Consider the following 22,488-nt stretch of genomic DNA (forward strand, 5'->3'; position numbering starts at 1 on the left):
GTAAGTACACAATTTTTATTTAAGTCAGGCTAGTTGGCGCTGACGCTGAACAAATGTAAAAAATAAAAAAATAGTACAACAAAGTACATCATTTTACAAATACGCAGAATGGAGGTCTGACATATTCAAGGAGTCAAATGAATCCAAATGTCACAGTCATAACAGAAATACAAACAAGGCAACACAGTACATTGAATGTTTAAGAAGCTGTATATATATATGTGGAAGTGTACGCCACATACTTTACAAAACTACTAGAAAATTCTCCCAATACAGATGGAATATCCTGTTTTTTTGTTTATATATATATATATATATATATATATATATATATATATATATATATATATGTATATATGTATATATGTATATATATGTATATATGGAGTATTCTGTTATATATATATATAGTATATATATATAGATACATATATATAGTGTATATATATAGTACATACATACACACACACACACACACACACATATATATATATATATATATATATATATATATATATATATATATATATATATATATATGCATTTTAAAAAGACAAAATAATTAGGCAAATGCATTCACTGGGTTGCTGCTGACAATGTCACTGTGTGAGGTCTCTACATGTCTGAAATGTGGCTGTGGTAGCTTCATAATGAACTAACACCAAGCAATGATATGGGAAAGTGATAAGCAACCTTGTAGCCTTGTGGGCACCTTTTGGTGGATAAATACTAATGGAAAAATTATAGTCAACTATAACGTAATGTTCCTCCTTCTGAGCCCAATCAACAGAATATTATTTCATAGTGTTTCGGCTCCATCCAGCAACATAATGAGCCGCATGGCCTTGGTGAAAATCTTTCAATGGAAAAATGCTCCAAAAGATCCGATGAAGTACACAGACAAATGTCACTACTAAAGTCCACTAGTAACCAGAACAATAATAATGATGATCATATAATTCTCCAGCAACATACTGTTTGTGTTGTGTTTTGTAAAATAGATAATTTGTCGGAAAACACAGCAAAACACTACACAGTACAGATGCGGATATTTGCTGTGACGATAGTCCGTTTGCTCCCGGGAGTTCCCATGGAGACAGTGGTTGCTATGGCTACCACATGCCCGCTCTGTCGTCTGTGTCTGATTTGTAGCAGCAGTCCAAGACAGCTGTGTACAGATGAATGTATTAAGACAGCTACGCTGGCAGGTTGGCGCTTCAGTATGAGCCACACTTGAACTGATCTGAGGTCTGTTTTGGAGTCATGCCCCCCCCTTCCCCGTCCAAACCCGTGCAGATGGAACAAGAGTGAGCCGGTTGAGCTACACAGAAGTGGGCGCTCTGACGTGTTGCTTTGCTCAATGCTCAAACGGTGGTCATGTGACAGAGGGGGGTGAGCCCACCTAACTGGCGTTGTCACTCAGAGCAGGCGCTCTGGTTCTGCTGGTAGATGGAGGCTTTATCCTTAAGCAGAACCAGGCACAAGTGGCAGCTCCAGCTCCCTGCAAAAACACAAATGGGATATAGTGTTCACCAACAGATTTATTGAGCAATTATTGATAATGCTTTTGATGATCTTACAGCGAAGGTGCTTTGTTTGTGCTGAATAATCAAACCAAATGTAACTTGTGTTCATGATTGCTGATTGTGCGTTTTTTTTTTTTTTTTGCTTCAACTTGCAACTGAACAATTGAACTCCTGGAGACATAAAAAAAAACAAAAAAAACTGTTTTTAAATGTTTGTTTGCTTGCTTGTTCCAGGCAATAACACGCCCCCTTTTCAGGGGACATCAATAATTAGAATATTTTTGCTATACACGGCAAGGCTGTACCGTATTAATAAATAAAAAATAATGTGGATTGATTCACGGATGAAGAGATCTATTTCCTAAAGCACACTGGATGATTTCTCACTGACGACAGACACTTGCTATCAAATTACAACATTTACGTTACCGTTGAGTGTCGTCTTACCCTCAGGCGGTTCCGTCATGGGGGGACTGAGGCAGTACATGTGGTAGCCTCGGTCACAGTCGTCACAGAACAGCAGCTGGTCCTGCAAAAAAAACAACAACAAAGTTTCACAACTTTGACTCCTTTTTCTAAATAAAATGAAAGGGTGACTTATAACTCATGAATTCCCACTAGAACAAAATGCTGCCTTTTTCTAGAGAAAAGCAGATATGTTGGGGCAGGGTGAGTAAATCTATTGATGCTCTTTAAAAGCTGTTTTCGTTGTTTTTATTGACACTGGAGATTATGTGGGTCTAGTTTTGGTGGACCTAGCGTTCGAAACGGTGGACCACAATATTCTGATTGCTCGTTTGCAGTACCAGGTTGGCAATACTGGAAGTGCTCTAAAGTCGCTGATCTTATCTGGCTGGTAGGACTTTTTGTGCTAGCCTCGGTTGCTTTGAGTCCCGTTCTGGCCCACTGTCATATGGTGTTCCACAGGGATCAATTTTGGGCCCTTAATGTTTTCATTGTATTTGCTACCCCTAGTTTTATCCTACGTAAACATGGCATTTCCTTCCACTGCTATGCGGATAACTGTCAGAGCTATGTCCCGCTGAGAAAAAAAAGAATGTGTACTCCTTTGATTTCCTCTTGCCCCTTGTAAAACTTTAATTGTGTTCGGTCTCGACTATGAAAATCGAAGCCCATGCTCACATCATTCTCTGACGTGCCACAAACATTGCAGCACTTGCACTCGATGCACTGCCAGCGGTAGGTCTTCACTGCGGCCATCATTACAGGTGTGAACTGCAGACATGTTGGGTGGCCTGCGGGGTGAAGGGACCAGACACAACTATGAAACCAGCCATGACCATCAATCTTTATAAACACAATGAACAGTGTGTTGAGGGATGGGGGAGGGGGGGTGACACAGGCCGTACCCGAACGTCCACAGTCTGAGCAGGACACGAGCTCTTCTGATTGGCCGGTCTTCTGGTTCAAGGTGGAGTCTCCCAGACAGAAGTCGCAATAATCGTTAGGCAGCGCTAGACCATTTGGACCTTTTTTAGTTGCTACACAGGAGAATAAACACAAACATAATTAGAAAAAGCATACCACTTATAATAAAAATAATACCTTTTAATTGTAGTTAATTATTGTTATACTTGTTTGTAGTGATGTAGAACCCTATTGAACCAGTGTGTCTTATTTTAATTTTCTTCTTTATTTGGCTGCGTGTCTGCTTTTGTGGCGCCTGCATGTGAACTCACTGATGGACTGACGATGACCACGTCTGCCTTGCTTCCCAAGTAAGATCTGTCAGTCATAGTGAAATTTGATGGATTGGATGGACATAAATGAAAAATGCTCTTTTTTTTGGCTAAAACCCTATTGTATTGTATCGTATTCCATACACGACGCAAAAATAGGAGAGCACCTATTACTTAACATAGGTGGGTAAAGGGTACTGTCAGTATTTCGGGCCGATCCACAAGGGCCCAGTCCATCCCTCAATGAGGACAGCAATCGGCGTCGAAAACATAATTCTCACATCACATGCTGGCGCAACACAAGCAAACGCGCAGCCAAATAAAGGAAAAAAGGAATAAATAAAAACAACATACACACGCAGCGAATGGTGATTGGTGAAATAAAAACAATGTCAGACATCTCACTTCGGTCTGTTATTTTGATCTATATTTAGCTACGTGGGACGTAGTACTTGTAAGTCCATTGTCTACGCTGACAGACAGACTGACCTGGCGTGAAATACTCAATAAACACATTGACAGACTGACAATAAAAACCACTGTTAGTGTCACGTTTCGGGCTGAGGTTCAAAGCAGGACGGCCTTAACAAACACGTCACTTTACCGCGTGCAGGCTTGTCGCCTTGGAGCGACGTCATCTGGTAGCGCTTGCTCATTGGCTGCTGCCAAATGACATCCCTTCTACATGACACACAATAACAGAGCCACAATTCCCAGATGACTGCTTGACCACCTCCCATCATGCAGCGACTGACTGAGCAGTAAGCCGAAAAAAAAATCCATTATCATCTCCAAAATTACGGACAATATAGTTTCAGTTATCATTAAAAAGAAAAAAATTAACACAAATTTTTAGTTTGTTAACAAATAGTTTTTTTCCATTTTGGTTTCCTTAGTTCCTTCCTTTTGATTAACTTTAATAACTTTGTTTTGGACTGGTCGCCAAGCAATCACAGGGCACATGTATACCAAACAACCATTCACACTGGCATCTTAGGACAATTACAATTAGTTATTAATGAATATACACCCTTCAAAATGCTGGGTTAAAAACAACTTCCTTTTGGTTGGAAATTGGATCGACCCAGGAACTTCTTAGGTTGTTTTGCCCAAAACATCCCGTTTTGTTGTACAAAACAACCCAACAACTGTTTTATTTTTTTTAAACAATAACCCAATGTTGGGTCAAATTGACCCAACTTCATGGGTCGGTCCAATTTTTAACCCAGCAGTTTTATTCGTCTATGTTTTGCGTGTGTAAGTAAGCAAGATTAGCCACAGAAAACTCACACCTGCACAAGAAAACTTCAATATTAAACAGTGTTAAAATACCTATTTGACACCATTGCTATCTTTGTAAGAACTGAAATATTTTCTCTTCCAATAACTCATTAGATTGTGCAAGTGAATCTAATTATTCCAGTGATTGTACAAAAAAAACAAAACAGAAAAACAGCTGTTTCCAAACAACCATTCAAACCTCCTGAGACTGTGACAAAGACAAACAAAATCAAGTATGTACACTAGCTGATGTGAACTGAAGTATTTACAGATTTGCACGCACATATGTACATAAATATCTCTGTATACACACACACAGTACATACGTATATGTATGGTATGTAAACACACACACTCTCGCACATGCGCACACGCACACACACACACATTCGATGGATACAAAAATAATAAAAAATTATGAATATGAATGAATAGCAGTTTACACTATCTGTTGTAATCACCGGGTGAGTCTTTTCAAAATTAAAGCGTGAATATAGGGGGGGGGGGGAAATCGACGCCGGGGGGGGGTGTAAAAATGAGGATATGATATTCCTCTTTCAAGCACACACATGCTACATAGCATGCAACCCCCTTCCTTTCTTTAGCTCTCTCAATACTTGAGAGTGACTCACTCTTCTGCTCCTCAGGCTGGCGAGGAGTGGGTGGTGCCTCGATCTCCTCGCGGTCCTCGCCCTCCTCCTCCGCCAGGTGAGAGTGTGTATAGTGGTAGCTCAGGCCTGGGCGGTTCTTGTAGCGTTTCCCACAGACTGACATACACACATGGTAATACACAGGGGTTATAGTGATGGTTGAATTACCATACCAAAAAAGGGGCTCTCAGGTGGAGCCAGGAAGAAGCGCTGTTCATTGGCCCACAGCAAGCATTCCTCTTTGAGCTTCATTTACACCACATGTATTTTGGAAGATGCTAGCCCAGTAGTAGCAAGCTCATACAGCAGAGTTGAGAACTAGCACAGAAACCAATGATTATACAGTACAGCCAAAAAAAAAAAAAAGGGGGAAAAAAAAAAGACAGCTTCTCAAGGAGAAGGAATAGGAACAACCTCCAAGCGAGCAATTTTTAAATATCAACTCAAGTTCCAGAAGAAGTCTTTCAGATCACATCATGCACAGCAGTAGGCTTGTCATCTTTCATTGGGAAAATTCAGAAGGCTCCATTGCCAACATGCATGACATGAACACAGATGAGAAAGACAAAGAGTTTTTACTCACTGTCGCAGGCGTACGGTTTGTCTCTTTCCTCCAGAGCCGCAGCCGCTGCCTCGCTTTTCTTCTTGCTGTTCTTGTCACTGCGACCCTAAAAAACCCAATCGGGACATGTCACATATTACAAATTAGTGTTTGTCACACTACCAAAATGATCACTTAAATATAGAAATGATACCGGGACAAAACCCAATACATCACTAGAAGCAGTCTTAACAAATGAAAGGGGGGAACACAAAATAAAAAGAGAGTCAAATAAAAAGAAAAACAAATCTTGACAATAACATGCTCTCTGTGTTCCTACTCTAAACACAGCATTCTCGTTAATATATCATTTGTAGACTATAACTTTAAGCCGTAAAATCCACCCATTTTTATCCACCTCGGGGGACAGCAATTTTGCCCTGTACTGACACCTGCCCTAAACTGAAAATGACACCACAGTGCCGAAGGGCTCAAATTGCAAGCATCTCGCGAGCTTAGTATTTTAATTAATACATTTCTCAGCTCGATTAATGACGCTATACAAATGAAGTTGCCATGCATAGCCTGGCTTTAAGAGTTGCCAAGCATCAAACACTCACCTTGGATTTGCTCTTGCTTTTCCTCTTGGGGGTCTCATCCTCAAAGTCTTCATCGTCTAAGTCATCCAGATAGTCATCATGGTCAAGGACTCTCTGCAGTGAAAACATCACAGGGTTTAAACTCCTTTTACCAAGACGCTATCCTTTTATGTTTGCCTGCTTTCCCAGCAACTTACATAGGATATTCAAATGTTTGTTCAATACCTGTTCATCTGTTTTTATTTTGTAACCTGCTACCACCTGGTACTACTGCTGACGAATTTAATGAAAACCAACCTGCGCAACATCATTATCATGCATTACCAAAGACTAAAGCCAAACCTTGCGGACGCGTCCGGAGGATGTGTGCGTCGTCGTCGAGCTAGCAGGGGGGTCTATGGTGGCTGGATCGTCCTCGGAACCGCGGACATCTGCCACACCGCTCCTTCTGTCGAGGGGCTCGCCTTTCAACAGAGCCTCCAGACTGCTCCCATCCACCGCTCCCAAGGCATCTCGCTTCAGGCCCAGCTCCAAATCTGCTAAAAGCACACGGGTGCAGGTGTGTCAGCATATGTGGTCAAATGGCAATGCAGCAGTTTATTGAAACCGTTTCATGGTCCTGGAAAAAGGGAAAATGTCTTAGGTGGTAATACCTGTTTTGAGAGGGGGGAAGGCCAATCGGGGGTCTTCGGGGGGATGAGAGCGCTGTTTCTTCCTCCAGCGACGAGCTGGATACGTGTACAGTTGACCTGGAGCAACACCTGAACAACATATTGAAAGACCATACATAACGTTTGGGACATGTACCACACAAGATGGATAATTTAATTCAATAATAACATTGTTTATAACGTGTAACATTTACAATACAGAGCGGCTAACCTACTGAAATTCGCTTCAAGAACAATTTGTCTGAATTTGCATCAAGAACATTATAGTTGTTTGTTGCCAGTTATATTAATCTATTAAACCTAGCAGCAACCCGGGCAGAGTCAAGTCGTTCAGCTAACTTTGTACTCATGCATTTACATCACTGGTGAAGAAGCGGCATGATATTGAACAGAGAGCTATTATCTACCAAGAATTTTTCCACACTTTCAACCCTCTATTTAAACTAGCAGCAATTGGGATTGAGTCATATCTTATATCTTTTAGCTGACTTTAGACTCGTGTACAATGAATCCCCCCACACTAAAGTATGAATATTTAAGGAATGGCCGCAGCTATATATATATTTATGTGCTGTACAATAGTTTGTAATTTCTACCTGCGCTTCGGTGTCGCTTCTCCATCCAGATGTAGCAGTTGGACTGAGCCACACCGGTCTGCGAGTCCAGGAAGGGCATGAGGATGCTGCGCTCAGCACACAGTCTGGCATTGTAGCTATGACATTGTTCCATGGCATCCCGGTAATACTGCTCCCCCAGCCTATAATTTGTGTTGTCAGCAGAAAGAAATGCCAAAAATAATAATCAGGTGTTGTGACAAACATGGATAGACAACTACATTACGTTTAAGCATTTATCAAGTTTTACAACTTTCCCCCTCGTTAAGGTCGCAGATAAGTCAATTCCTATTCCAGCTGGGACGGAGCAGCAGACCACATATAGAAAACCAACCAATTTCACTCACACCTACAGACTAGAGTTTTGGACTATTATTAAAAATAGTTTCGGGGAGGGCTGACAGTGTATAAAAATGTGGGAGATCTTGCGTTACACTTCTTGCAGCTGGCAGAAAAGAAGAACCATATCACGTGTTTCTGAATCCTAGCTCTCATGAAGTTCGATTGGGTAACTAAAATATTGGAACGAAAACTCATGGCGATTCCGGCTTTTTTTTTTTTTTAACACCACTGTTAACGATAATCACGATAATAAACACATTCCGCGTAAAACGCACGAGTGTAGCGTCGCGACGTCGGTCGGAACAATAGGTTGATTGTTAGCACGACTTTCTTCACAACAAAGCAACGATCAACAGACAGGTTCATCAACGGGTAAGCTCCTACTGACCAAGCAGATGAAAATACAATGTGGTCAGCTTAAGTTGATGGTGTTGTGTGTGTGGTATGCGAGTTACAGCCTTATCCATTGCTGTGCTTCGGTTCTTTGCCCGTGGCTCACAAGCTATCCTTAGCACACACAAGATAACGTTATTCTCTTGGGACGCATTTTGTAATCAAAATCGCGTGTCCCGTGTCTATGGTTTCCAAAGGTTTGTCCCTAATTGTTTATTCATTATGAATTGAGGTCATCACGACTCGTGGTTTTTGTCGTAAAAAAAGATAGAAAGGCAAACTTACACTTTCACAACACTGTCGACGGCCGCCGCCATGTTTGCTTAGTGCAGTTGTGCGGTGTGACACTGCGCAAGCGCACTGTTGTCAGCAACGCAAAACCACTGCGGCAGACGTTGACAGCAAACGCTGCAAGGACCCTTTTTTTCTGTAGAAATTTTTATTCATTGTTATTTTGAGGAACTAAACATGAACGAAAACTTACCAGAATTTGCACATACGTCGGACCTGGCGGAAAATTTGCTATTTTAAAATTACCATCCACGATCAGGAAAAAATGGGTGTGTAGCGTCTCCTAGAGGGGGTTATCGGTGCTCTGTCCCGGTGCGGGACTGGGAGACACGTGGGGCAGACCAAGCAGGGGCACCGTAGGTGGCAATGGGAATGGAGGGGGACACACTTTCCGTTTATCAATTGACAATTTTTAAACAACAAACGGGAGATAGCTCGCTCCCGTTTAATGGAGACGGCAACACTGCCTCCCCGCGGATGGGAAAGGGATCGTCTTTCAACACGTCACTAATATATAGGGTTTGTGGGGTTAGGGTTTCAAAGTAGGATTTCAAATTAGGGTTAGGGTTTTAAAGTAGTGTAACCCATCTGATCCCAATGCAATGTAGAGAAGGAGCCCAGATTCGTCTTTATTCGTTTAGAGTGAGTGTCAAAGTAAATATGCCCCAAATACCAACTTTAGAAAACACCTTATTTCTGTAATTTAAGAGTAAATAGAAAGACACTGAGATATCAAATCACAAAATAGTTTGGCTGTTAAGATTAGCGTTTAACAAAAGAGAAAAAAGATACAAATACAGTAAAAGGAAAAGAAGTATGACTATTGTTGATTGGATTATTTAAATGTGGGAAGGTAAATATTTCCAGTTAAAAGGGCCAGAAAGTATAATCATTCAAATTTTGCAGTTGCATGTAAACATGTTTGTTTATACTTTTATGTACTGAAATCAATTTAACAAATAATAATAATGGCACAGTGGATAATGATAATAATCCATCCATCCGTTTTCTATACCACTTGTCCCCACGGGGGTCGCGGGGGCGTGCTGGAGCCTATCCCAACAGTCATCGGGCAGGAGGCTGGGGACACCCTGAACTGGTTGCCAGCCAATCGCAGGGCTACAACCATCCGCGCTCGCACTCACACCTATGGGCAATTTGGAGTGCTCAATCAGCTTACCATGCATGTTTTCAGGACGTGGGAGAAAACCGGAGTGCCCGGAGAAAACCCACGCAGGCACGGGGAGAACATGCAAACTCCACACAGGCAGGGCTGGAGGTAGATTCGAAACCGCACCCCCCCTTTTTTTTCTAATTCAATGTTTTACCAGGTAAGTCAATTGAGAACATTTTCTCATTTACAATGACGACCTGGAGGCAAGGTGTGTGAAGTGTCTTGCCCAAGGACACAAGGACACATGAATGTGACAGAGCTAGGGTTGAACCGCCAACCCTTCGGTTACTAATCGACTCGCTCCACTGCCTGAGCCACAGTCGCCTAACTGTGAGGCGGACGTGCTAACTATATATATATATTATGTAACATATATAATATATATACATATATAGACTAAATGAGTAAAACGTAAAACAGTAGAATTTATTACGTGGGCTTTAAAACTGAGCATTCTTCAAATCTATTTGAACATCTCTACTTATGTCAACTTTAAACGCCCATTGCAAATATTCTTTAATACACACTTGAATTAGAATGATCAACAATATTTGGAAATCTTATCACCGCCACAGGCACTCACTAAATTTTACTGACAAACATCTTTACTGTCCATAAAATCCAATTGCATGGATCCTTCTAATAAATTCAAAGCGTGACATATACTGAAGTCTCCCACACACATTTCAACGATACCCACTGTTATTGTAGCACTCACCCGGCGAATCTTTTCCAGTGGTTTAATGCAAGAGCATTAGTACAAAATTCAATGCAACGTGCTTCATCCAAGAAATGAAAAGCAGCACATGTACAATGTTGAGGTGGTCTTTTCAAACAACTCTCAGACTCATTCTGTGTCTCTGTTCCTCATTCCCGGGTATAGAAGCTAGAATCTTTGGCGGCTCAAAATGACAGCCCTTTCCTCGTCTGGGAAAGCCAGTTAAAAACAATGTTCTTGTCGTAAGCGATTAACCAACCAAAAGTGGAACAGGCTCCCAAGGCGCTAATGCAATTCCCTCAAAAAATACTGGCATCCTATGCATTGTAGCTGCAAGTTTCACCCGATAATATGATGAGGAAAAACGTATTGCTTCAATGCTCTTCTTTAAATGAGTGATTAAGGAAATCAAATGCGACTCGAGTGCCAAATTGCTTTAATTATTATTTAATTAATTTTAATTATTGTTTGTACTGGAACCTGTTTTTCTTATGAAGTACTGCAGAGAGGGATTTCTTAAATAGAGTGCATCTAATGTATCATCGAGTCATTCCATCAGGCAAAATGAGTGTGAACATTCCAGGTGTTGTGATGATGGTGGTCTTGTACCTGCTCATGCTGGGGACCAGCATCTGGGCCTTTAAAAAGACCAAGAGGATGAAGAGAAACGGGCAGGCAAGTCAAATTGATATCACACTGCTGGGAAATAGAAGGATACATCTGGTGGTCGGAATCTTCACTATGACAGGTACAGTCTAGACAAGTTGTATAGCAAGTTGATATCAGCGCTGTGATTGTTAAATTGCTTTTCATAAATCTTGTAGTCTAGTACGATAGTGATGCCCCAGAGCTTTACTGAATTGTAAATAATAAAAATTGGACAAACCTTTTTTTTTTTTTTTAATCATCCTTTAAATTGATGTATTTCAACAACAACAACAACAACAACAACAAAAGAATGTTGAATAGAATACACACATTTCTTATGAATTATTGATCAATTTGTAGTCACTAAGATAAAGTTCTTAGATCAACACATGGTGTGAAAATTATTTTACTGCAACTAGGATGGTTCTCTTCATACCATAGCAGGTACAGTAAGTGTCTTCGCATATTCTCCAGAGGTCATTTTGAGGGGACCCAAAAGGGGAAGTCAGATCTTACTTTCCATTACTCAAGGCCAAAACATCACTGTATCACATTGGTGTGGCCTTGCCAGGACAGGGTGGACATCCACCAATCATTCAGAACACAATACACACACGCCATGACACACTGGGGCTTGCCGTTTGCACGGGTACAGTCGGGATTGACCAACATCACCAGCCACTCCACCAACATCACAACTTGGTCCACTGCTGCTTCCATGGATTTCACTGCCCATCAACCTCTAGCTAACCAGCCACTTCTAGCATTTTATCTGGATTATTCCCAGCTGCTGTCACGTCTCATCTCCTCCATGAACTATCACTTCTATTACTCCGGGCTTCCATTCCACCAACTTTTCACACAATTGTCTACACTGCTGCTGATCTTCATCATCTCAACAATAATCAACGTCTCCCTGCCGCTGCTGCCTCAGCTGCCAGCAAGGCTGGGATCCTCCGCCGTCGCCTATACATCCACCATGGCTCTGGACTATCTTTTAACAGACATTTCCCTTATGGCTCACCCATCCCTTCTTTCTGGACTACCTCGCGCCCCCCCCCCCCCCCCATCACCCCCACCTCCCGTACTGTCAACCTCAACAATGTCCGCTCCCCCACCCCCGCTCCTTCATCCATTTTCCTCGCGCTGCTGAACTGTCGCTCCCTCTCCAACAAATCACCAGTTATTTTTGAACTACTTTTGGACAATAACTTGGATCTGCTCCTCCTCTGTGAAACATGGCAACAGCCCCTGGACTTTTTTTCTCTCAACCAAGCCACTTCGTCCAACTACAGCTACATTGCCAAACCCCGCCTCTCTGGGCGAGGAGGTGGTATTGCTGTCCTCCACAAGCAGTCCCTACACATCACTGAATTGGACCTGAACCTCCCATCTATTTCATCCTTTGAATGCTTCTTGCTTCCAAATCTGCTCACCTTTCCACTGTCTGATCATCTCTGCATCCTCTTCTCTGCCCCTCTACCCTCGCCTCATAATTCCACAAAGCGCATCATCTCCTACCGCAACATCAAGACTGTAAACCCGAACACGCTTTGCCAGCTCTTATCCTCTGCCCTTCCCTCCGACCCCACTTCTTCCTCCCCTGATGACCTTGCCACCATGCTCAACAACATCCTTTCCGACTCCCTTGACTCCCTAGCCCCCTGGAAAACCTCTTCTGTTACATTCACTAACTCTGCCCCTTGGTACACCCCGCAACTCCGCTCCATGAAACAAACTGGCCGTCAACTCGAACGCCTCTACAAAAGAACCCGCCTCACCGTTCATGCTGAAACCTTTAAACAACACATCTCCTCCTATTGTGATGCTCTTCTTGCTTCCAAATCTGCTTACTTCTCATCTCTCATTAATAACACCAACCGGAACCACCGCATACTGTTCTCCACCGTCAACAAATTGCTCCAGCTACCGGCCACCAAGCCACCCTCCTCACCCGCCCTCTGTAACTCCTTCCTTGTCAGCTTTAACAACAAGATTGCCCAAATCAACAGTTCTCTGACCGTCACCATCAACAACTCCTCCTCCCCCACCTCCCCTCCTCTCCTGCCCCCCTTTCCCGATCTCCCGCCCTTCCCCTCTCTCACTGCCTTCTCCCTTGTCGACTCCTCCACCATCCTAGACATCATCACCGCATCCAAGACAACCACCTGCTCTCTCGACTCCCTTCCAACAACCTTAACTAAGGCCTCCCTCCCTGTCCTCCTCCCTTACCTCACCACCCTTTTTAATCAGTCTCTATCCCTCGGCCACTTTCCCACTGTCTATAAGCTTGCAGCCATCACCCCCGTCCTCAAAAAGCCCACCTTGGACCCACTCAACCTCTCCAACTACCGTCCCATCTCCAACCTTTCACTCTTTTCCAAAATCCTTGAACGCATTGTCTCCGCCCAACTCCACACCCATCTCCAGTCCAACAACATCTATGAACCCTTCCAGTCCGGATTCCGCCCACTTCACAGCACTGAAACAGCTCTTGTTAAAGTCACCAACGATCTCCTCATTTCCGCTGACTCTGGTGCCCTCAACATCCTACTATACTACTTGACCTTAGCGCAGCCTTTGACACTGTGAACCATTCCATCCTCCTCCAAAGGCTACGCCAACTAGGTGTTGAGGGCACTGCACTCGACTGGCTCACCTCCTATCTCACCAACAGAAACCAGTTCATTTCTCTCTCCGGTCACACATCCATCCTCTCCCCAGTTACACAAGGGGTCCCCCAAGGCTCAGTTCTTGGCCCCCTCCTATCCATCTGTTACCTCTTTCCTCTTGGTAATGTCATCCGCAAACTTAATCTGGACTTCCACTGCTATGCGGATGACACCCAGATCTATATACGCACCACACCAACCCATAACCCTTCCCTCACCCACTTTGAAACCTGCATCTCTACAATAAAAACATGGCTGTCCCACAACTTTCTCAAACTCAACAGTGATAAAACAGAGCTCCTCCTCATCGGCACTAAATCCTCCCTTAATAAAACTGGATCCATCACACTCACCATCGACTCCACAAACATCACTCCCTCCCCCCTGGCACGCAACCTTGGCGTTATTTTTGACCCCACACTGTCCTTTCACCCTCACGTTAGCTCAGTTGTCAAGACCTCCTACTTCCACCTCCGACGCATTGCCAAAATCTGGCACTGCCGCTCTCTCCCTGCCACTGAATCCCTCATCCACGCCTTCATCTCATCCCGGCTTGACTACTGCAACTCCCTTTTCACTGGAATCACTGCTCACTCACTCCATAGACTGCAACTAGTCCAAAACTCTGCTGCCCGTCTCCTTACCCACACCTGGTCCCGTGAACATATCACTCCTGTTCTCCGCTCTCTTCACTGGCTCCCCATTGAGGAGCGCATCATCTTCAAGATACTCCTCCTCACCTTCAAAGCCCTCCACAACCTGGCTCCCACTTACCTATCCGACCTCCTTGTCCCCTACTGTCCCAACCGCCCCATCCAATCCTCCAACACCTCACGTCTGACAGTCCCAAAATCTAAACTCAAATCCTTTGGGGACAGAGCCTTCTCCTGCATTTCACCCCGACTCTGGAACTCTCTCCCTCAGTCTGTCTGTGACTCACCCACACTCCCCATATTTAAGTCTCGTCTAAAAACTTACCTCTTCTTTCAAACCTATGACCTCCCCTACCCATAACTGGTTTCCTCGTCTTAATTTTATCCCATTGTCTCTTCCCCGTTCCCCTACCCCTCCCCTCCTGTTTGTCTTTGCCTTCTTCCCTGTAAGCGTCTTTGGGTTTTTGAAAAGCGCTATACAAATTCAATGAATTATTATTATTATTATTAATACATCTGGAGGCGGCTCGGTGGGGCACTGGGTAGCACGTCCGCCTCACAGTTAGGAGGGTGCGGGTTTGATTCCACCTCCGGCCCTACCTGTGCAGAGTTTGCATGTTCTCCCCGAGCCCGCGTGGGTTTTCTCCGGGCACTCCGGTTTCCTCCCACATCCCAAAAACATGCTTGGTAGGCCGATTGATCACTCCAAATTGTCCCTAGGTGTGAGTGCGAGTGCGAATGGTTGTTTGTCTCTGTGTGCCCTGCGATTGGCTGGCAACCGGTTCAGGGTGTCCCCCGCCTACTGCCCGATGACGGCTGGGATAGGCTCCAGCACGCCCGCGACCCCCGTGGGGACTAAGCGGTTCAGAAAATGGATGGATGGAATACATCTGGAATATCTAAAATTGCACAGCCTTCAACAGCGAAGGGTTTGAAAATATTATGAGTCCACAACATACATTTCTTGTGAACAGTGGTTAGGGTGGCTGAAGAACCTGCATAATTGGATTCTTCAAACGCTGACATTGAAATACTTTATTGATCCCGAAGGAAATTATGGATGGTGTGCTGTGAAGAAATATACTCCTCATTGGCAGATACTGTTTACGGACAGGGATAAATGAACTCTGCAAGCATACAAACATTCAAAGTTTTAGCCATCACCACAATACACTAAACATGTAAGGAGCACTAGAAACACACACTCGACCAATAACAAGCAAAATGGGAAACGTTGGCAGCACAGAACAAGCTGCATGTGAAGGAAACCTCCACATGCTGCTTACATTCACACAAAACAAAGAAAAAAAAAGCAAAAGACATTTTAAAATAAAAAATAAATAACAAAATCTAATGCAAAATATAAAAGTCAGGGCACCTAATTACAATAAAAGGATGTCATATCCTCCGACTCCTACCAGAAGATGCTGCGTTGTACAGCATGATTGCCTGAGGGCCAAAAAAGTCCCTCAGTCTTTGTGTAAAAATCAGCCAAGTAAATGAAAGTTATTACATTTATGTACTTGACTAATTCTCAAGATTAATTACTCATATATAATTTGAGGATTATTTCCTACATTACATTGTAATGTATGCGTTGTGTCCTACAGCTACATTCATTGGAGGAGGCTTCATTGTTGGACTGAGTGAGATAGTTTACACTCCAGACTTGGGCCTGGCCTGGGCTGTAATGCCGATTACAACCAGCTTGTCTTTTCTGATTGGTAAGATCTTCTCCTGTAACTTTTAATTAGATATTATGTAAAGTCGAACCATGTTGTATTAATAATTAGGGAGTACATATGTAAAAAATCACGACAGAACAGTGAAAAAAATAACTTACAAACAATTTTGTGTGACCTAAGGGGGAATTTTCTTGGCCAAAACAATGAGAGAAAGAAAATATGTGACAATGATGGACCCGTTCCGTTATAAATATGGAGCGGTTACCAGTGGGGTTCTGTCTATGGCACTGATCACGACTGATATCGTCTGGGTGCCATCGACTCTCATTGGCTTGGGTAAGTTATTCGGTAGGCTTGAAATTCACACTGTTGTTCACACAATAAAATTTCATACAAAATTTTCAAATCTTGGGGGAAATTAAAATCTTGGGGAAATGGATGGATGTCGTGTAACCAATGGCTTGAATATTGAACATTTATGTAATAAAACATACATTTCTTGGATTCTTGTGTTCGGGTTAGGGTTAAGTTGTTGGGTTACATTTTTTGCTACAAAAAATCTCGATCAATCAAGTTTTCATACATTTATTGAGTCATTAATACAATACAAATTAACAACATGTTACAGACTTATGAAACACCCTGTGTTACGTATGTTACAGAATGTGTAATTGCCATACTTAGTTAAAAGCTCATAAATACATAAAATTGTGGTAGACAAAAAAATACTGTACAACTAAAGTGAGAGGAAATAGCCTTATTATTGTTTTAGGAATTGTCGCATACTCAAACTTCCATCTTTAAGGTGCATGATTCCAATCTGAACAATTTTGATCTTTATGGATTGTTTATTAGGAAACATGCTTGAACAGGAAATATTTGGGTCTGGCATCTTTTTTCACTTTTAGGTGCTCCAATGCATGTGATCCTGGATTTGCCAATGACACATTGTGTTTGGATTTCGGCTGCAGTAGCTATTATCTACACACTGCTGGGGGGACTTCTTTCTGTTGCCTACACAGACATTGTTCAGCTGACGCTCATGTTCTTTGGTCTGGTGAGTTACTCATGTCATACAGTGCGGGAAACGATTGTGTTCCAAAAGTTGTTACGCCCGGGGTGGTAGTGGGGATAAGCTCCCACTGCCTATAAAAAGCTCCCATAAGGTATGCGTCTCAAAGAGCCTCTGACAACCAAAGTCCAACTCCTGGTCTGCACGCGTGGCTTCGACTCAAAGCCCGGCGGAACTGCTTCTCCTAACAGGAGAAGGGGCGAAGGTGTATGACTGGCGCCTCAAAACCAGTTGCTTCAGGTAGATGGAGCTCGTCAGCTTGGGAGGGCAATCCATCTAGGGGACGGAAAACCCTGATTCTCAAACCCCCACTGCCTTGTGGGTTACCTATTCTCGGGAAAGGCTTCGGGAGACAACCCTGAGGAAAAATTCGGTGTGGAGCCCCGAAGACGGTCGGATAGTCGACGTCCACATCTCTCCGGCAGCGCCTCCAGTTAAACCAGCTCCAAATGTAATGTGTAGCGTTCCCTTGGATCAAGTTGGTGGAGCCGAGAGTGGAGTCATGTTTAATGGGCAATGCATGATCTTCAAAAATTCTGCCCTGGCTAGCGCCCTGGAGAGGATACTCCAGCCTCGCCGTCTGGTGAGAGCACAACACGGAGGACAGCAGTTTACGAGTTACAAATCCATGCTCAGTTGATACAGAGTTGGACGCTACGGGTTGTCCTCGACGGTGGGAGAGACCATCGAAGTCTCACTGGTCAGCTATCGCCCGCCAAAAGCCGGGCAGCCCCCGGTCAGTAAGGTGCTGACCCATCACGGTCTACCTGCTTCAGAGGGTACCTGGAGCTAACAGTTAAGGCTCGACAAGTAGATCGTTAACTTTGTACCTGCGAACAAGATAAATAACAGGATCGTACCAGCTCTCAAGCTGGGTACCTGGAATGTACGGACTATGAGACCCGGTCTGACTGAAGATCTTCAAGCAGTAAAAGACACTCGAAAGACGGCGGTGATTGATCGCGAACTCTACAGGCTGAATATAAACATCGCTGCTTTACAGGAAACACGACTGTCTGGAAGTGGATCATTGAAGGAAAAGCACTATACCTTTTTCTGGCAAAGAAAAGATGATGATCAACCAAAGGAACAGGGAGTGGGCTTCGCCGTGAAGAATCACTTAATCGAAATGATCGAACCTCCTACCAATGGCACGGAAAGAATTCTCAAAATGCGTCTTTCAACAACCAAAGGTACAGCTAACATCATCTGTGTTTACGCCCCAACGCTACAGGCTGCAGCAGAAACAAAAGACAGTTTCTACGAATCTTTAGATTCCATCCTGAGTGCAATCCCTGTATCTGAGCACCTTTATGTCCTAGGTGACTTCGGTGCGAGGGTGGGTGCGGACCAGGTGTCATGGCCGGAAGTATTAGGATCTCACGGCGTTGGAAAGATGAATGAAAATAGTCAAAGGCTTCTAGAACTATGCTCTGTTCGCAACTTGTGCGTGACCAACACCTACTTACAAAACAAGTGTCTTGGAGACATCCAAGATCAAAACACTGGCATCAACTTGACCTTGCAGTCACTCGACGTAACTCTTTGAATAGCGTCTGCAACACAAGAACTTACCACAGCGCCGACTGCGACACTGACCACTCATTGATTGTGAGCAAATTGAATCTTAAGCTCAAGAGGTTTTATCATTTGAAGTCGAAGTGTCAGCCGCACATCAATATCGGCAAGACAAGCTGTGTAAACAAGAACATCGAGTTTATCGCAAGACTGGAACGCACGCTGTCAAATGATCATCGAGAGTGTGCTGAAGACAGGTGGAAGTTTATCCGCACTACCATTCAGACGGAAGCAACTCTGACCTATGGTAAGAAGGAACGCAATAACACAGACTGATTTGAGGCGAACATTGCCGAAATGGAGTCAGTTCTTGATGTCAAACGCAAAGCATTCAACAAGTACAAGCAGCACCCATCTACAAAAAAACTTGCAGTAACTGAAGTCGGCACGGGGTAACGTCCAGAGAACAGCCCGCCGCTGCGCGACCGACTACTGGGTCCAGCTGTCAGAAACCATTCAACATGCCTCAACTAATGGCAACGTCAGGGCAATGTACGAAGGCATCAAAGAAGCTACTGGAAAATTTGTGAAGAAATATGCACCCATAAAATCCAAGACTGGTGAAGTCATCATTGACAAAAGCTAGCGAGATGGGTAGAATACTACCTCGACTTGTATGCCAATCCATCGTCACTTTCGCAAGACGCAATCAGTACGTTAGAAGACCTTCCTGTGATGGATGAGTTAGACTATGAACCAACCTTAGATGAGCTCAGCAAGGCCATTGCTGCTCTAGCATGTCGGAAGTCTCCTGGTGCGGATGGGTTACCTCCCGAGCTAATCAAGTGCGGAAAACCAGCGCTTCTGAAACCACTCCACGAACTCCTGTGTTGGTGTTGGAGAGACGGCAAAGTACCACAGGATATGAAGGATGCAAAGATTGTTACACTGTACAAGAACAAGGGAGATCGTAGTAGTTGTGATAGTTACCGTGGTATATCTCTCCTGAACGTAGTTGGCAAGGTCTTTGCCCGTGTTATCCTTGCCCGCCTACAGATCCTTTTGCCGTGAGGCCCAGATAGCGCGCTCCCTCAATTGTGGACAAAATCCAACAGCAGGAAACAGAGACAGGAAGCTCAGGCCCAAGAGCAACCAACTCACTTCGTATGTCCAGCTTGTGGGAGAGACTGTCATGCTAGAATCGGACTGCTGAGCCACTGAAGATGCTGTACTTTACTCCAGTGATTCCATGCTCCATGGCGCTACCATTGTCTCTCGAGACAGACGGATGCCATAGATAGATAGATAGATAGATAGATAGATAGATAGATAGATAGATAGATAGATAGATAGATAGATAGATAGATAGATAGATAGATAGATAGATAGATAGATAGACAGACAGACAGACAGACAGACAGACAGACAGACAGTGCGGCAAACGATTGCGTTGACTAATTGTATGTTTTGCAGTGGCTGTGTGTCCCTTTCCTGCTGATGAATCCCTATTCAGATGACATCACCACCACTGCATTAAACTTCACATACCAAGGCCCCTGGGTCAGTCCTGTTGACTCTGACAGAGCATGGAGGTGGATTGATCAAACTTTGTCATTGGTGAGAGCTTTTCATGTACAGCACACGTGCCTATAAAAAGCTCAAATTGATTTTTTTTGTGATATTACTACTAAGTGAGATCAGGATAAACCTTTTCAAAACGTTTTCCACCATTAACGTGATCCGTGCCTTGGTGACTATATTGTAAGTATTTACAGATGAGGGATATCTTATTTTAGATTTTTGGAAACTTGGCCTGCCAAGACTACTACCAGAGGATCTTGTCAACTTCTTCTTCAGACAGTGCCAGGAACATTGGATTGATTGCTGCTCCAATTGTCATAATCTTTTCCATCCCATCTATCTTGATCGGAGCAGTCGCAGCGTCCACAGGTACGGAAGTAGAAAGTGAACATTTTACTGTGAATCAGTGCACTTTGTCAGTGTTCAAACTTTATGTCTTGCAATAGACTGGAATAAGACGGAATATGGATCACCATCTCCATTAGAGCGCCAAGAGACAAGTCTGATCATGCCGATTGCTTTGCAATACCTCACCCCAAGTTATATATCTATTATCGGTATTTCTGCAACAACTGCTGCCGTGATGTCATCCATTGACTCACTTTTATTAGCAGCAACTTCTCTCTTTGTGGCCGACATTTACAAGAGTATCTTGAGGACGAAGGTAAGACAGTTTTCTACAGCTTTCCAAGGGTAAAACAAATGTCCGATGCATTTCATTGGCCATGTCTTTTATACCTGCAGGCATCAGAGAGAGAACTACAGTGGGTAATCAGAATCTCTGTGATGTTGAGTGGCATCACAGGCACATCACTCATCTTTCTCAAGTTTAGCATTATATCATTCTGGGTCCTCGGCTCCAGCATTACCTACATCTGTGTGTTCCCTCAACTCATCTGCGTCCTCTTCTTTGATGTCGCCAACGGCTACGGGGCCATGGCGGGCCTCTTAACTGGGGTGGTGTTGCGACTTTTGAGCGGCGAGCCATCTCTGGGGTTGCCCGTTAACCTCCACTTGCCTGGTTGCACACTTGAAAATGGAGTTTATGTCCAACGTGCACCTGTTAGTACTATATGCATGCTTTGCAATTTTATCTCCACTTTGCTGGTCTCCTACTTAGCTTCACTGCTGTTCAATAAAGGACTAATCCCAGAAAGATTTGACATATATAAGGTGAAAACCCATCAGTCACAACAGATTTCTATGTTAGCAAGCAGGGGTACTGTCATAAAAGACAAAGCTCAAACACCTGGAGCTCAGAGTGAAAATGAAGTCATGTTGGAAGAATAATGTAAAAACTGCCATGGTGAGATGTAAATCAACTTGATGAAGCAAGATGCGTTGGAATGAACTATGTTGTTTTGTGTACTAAGTGTACAGTGGATCCCCGCACACTCGTGGTTCAGCACCTATGTCAAGTCAAATGTATTTAAATAGCCCTTAATCACAGAAATGCCTCAAAGGGCTTCACATGGCCACAGTTGACAATTATTGTCAACATGCCCCGATCTTAACTCCCAGGAGGGAAAAACTTACAAAGCACCTATTTAAGGACACTACTGTCATTCTTGATAAATGTACCATTACATTCAAGTGATTCTGTAATGAATCTCGATGTCACTGAGTTCCTATCACCCCCAAATAGTGGGGTTGCACTGTACATTCTCACAAATATTTTGAATAAAACCACACTCAAACCTGTAGTTGATCAATAATAATACATATATTCATAATATTTTGCTTAGAACACCTCTGAGAAATCAAAGTATTCAAGTTCGACAGGCTTAGAGCTTGGCAACGTAAGAGGGCTGTCGGAGGCTTCACTCCTCCGAACAGTGAGGAAGCGGATCCATTCATATATCTGAGTAAGTAAACCCTGAGTTGAGGGAATCTGAGTTACCCGTTCCAGAAAGAGAGGTAACAAACTCTGGGTCAGTTACATACTCTGTGAACATAACCTGCTCGCTGGCAGGTTTACTATAAGAGACCCAGAGTTTCTACCTGTCTCCTCCCACACAAGAAAGCGGTTAATCATGGATTGTCCGTTCATTCAAAATCCGATTGACATCGAAGCCGTAATAATTCAAAGCTGTCTTCCCCTGGCTGGCTGACTCGTCCTCGACTGTGATCAGATAACTTGAATCATGTTGATTACCGCT

At 43.5% G+C, this 22,488-nt stretch overlaps 2 protein-coding genes across 6 annotated transcripts; one reads left to right on the plus strand and one right to left on the minus strand.

The window, feature by feature from the left end:
• Position 1: 1 nt before the first annotated feature.
• LOC125991166 (zinc finger protein ubi-d4) lies at positions 2-8,729 on the minus strand. 3 transcript variants are annotated; one of them, XM_049758805.1, is made up of 11 exons: positions 8,603-8,729; positions 7,565-7,725; positions 6,951-7,058; positions 6,640-6,833; positions 6,319-6,411; positions 5,741-5,825; positions 5,140-5,274; positions 2,897-3,028; positions 2,670-2,782; positions 1,974-2,055; positions 2-1,501 (listed from the first exon to the last, which is right to left on the minus strand). In XM_049758805.1, exons 1-11 carry the CDS (start codon positions 8,632-8,634, stop codon positions 1,416-1,418), a joined length of 1,221 nt encoding a protein of 406 aa, XP_049614762.1. In that variant the 5' UTR covers positions 8,635-8,729; the 3' UTR covers positions 2-1,415. The 3 variants fall into 3 exon arrangements, with proteins under 3 accessions (XP_049614762.1, XP_049614752.1, XP_049614772.1); XM_049758795.1 differs by having other exon boundaries at positions 6,640-6,836; XM_049758815.1 differs by lacking the exon at positions 5,140-5,274 and having other exon boundaries at positions 6,640-6,836.
• LOC125991113 (high-affinity choline transporter 1) lies at positions 8,012-22,465 on the plus strand. 3 transcript variants are annotated; one of them, XM_049758711.2, is made up of 10 exons: positions 8,012-8,296; positions 9,804-9,887; positions 11,084-11,248; positions 16,084-16,197; positions 16,339-16,494; positions 17,067-17,215; positions 20,222-20,365; positions 20,545-20,698; positions 20,776-20,993; positions 21,074-22,462. In XM_049758711.2, exons 3-10 carry the CDS (start codon positions 11,092-11,094, stop codon positions 21,617-21,619), a joined length of 1,638 nt encoding a protein of 545 aa, XP_049614668.1. In that variant the 5' UTR covers positions 8,012-8,296; positions 9,804-9,887; positions 11,084-11,091; the 3' UTR covers positions 21,620-22,462. The 3 variants fall into 3 exon arrangements, with proteins under 3 accessions (XP_049614668.1, XP_049614677.1, XP_049614659.1); XM_049758720.2 differs by lacking the exon at positions 8,012-8,296 and having other exon boundaries at positions 9,809-9,887; positions 21,074-22,465; XM_049758702.2 differs by lacking the exons at positions 8,012-8,296; positions 9,804-9,887 and having other exon boundaries at positions 9,894-11,248; positions 21,074-22,465.
• Positions 22,466-22,488: the final 23 nt, after the last annotated feature.

The sequence above is a fragment of the Syngnathus scovelli genome, chromosome 1 (assembly GCF_024217435.2).
Source record: "Syngnathus scovelli strain Florida chromosome 1, RoL_Ssco_1.2, whole genome shotgun sequence".
Classification (NCBI taxonomy): Eukaryota; Metazoa; Chordata; class Actinopteri; order Syngnathiformes; family Syngnathidae; genus Syngnathus; species Syngnathus scovelli.

Excerpts from the sequence above, each read along its gene's own strand:
- LOC125991166 (XM_049758795.1), bottom strand. The coding sequence starts at position 8,634 with ATGGCGGCGGCCGTCGACAGTGTTGTGAAAGT. Across the intron at positions 2,056-2,669 it reads GTGGCACGTCAGAGAATGAT|GACCAGCTGCTGTTCTGTGA; the intron begins GTGAGCATGGGC and ends TTTTTTTTGCAG. Across the intron at positions 1,502-1,973 it reads CATGACGGAACCGCCTGAGG|GGAGCTGGAGCTGCCACTTG; the intron begins GTAAGACGACAC and ends GTGTTTTTGCAG.
- LOC125991113 (XM_049758702.2), top strand. The coding sequence starts at position 11,035 with ATGTATCATCGAGTCATTCCATCAGGCAAAATGAGTGTGAACATTCCA. Across the intron at positions 11,249-16,083 it reads CGGAATCTTCACTATGACAG|CTACATTCATTGGAGGAGGC; the intron begins GTACAGTCTAGA and ends TGTGTCCTACAG. Across the intron at positions 17,216-20,221 it reads CGCTCATGTTCTTTGGTCTG|TGGCTGTGTGTCCCTTTCCT; the intron begins GTGAGTTACTCA and ends TATGTTTTGCAG.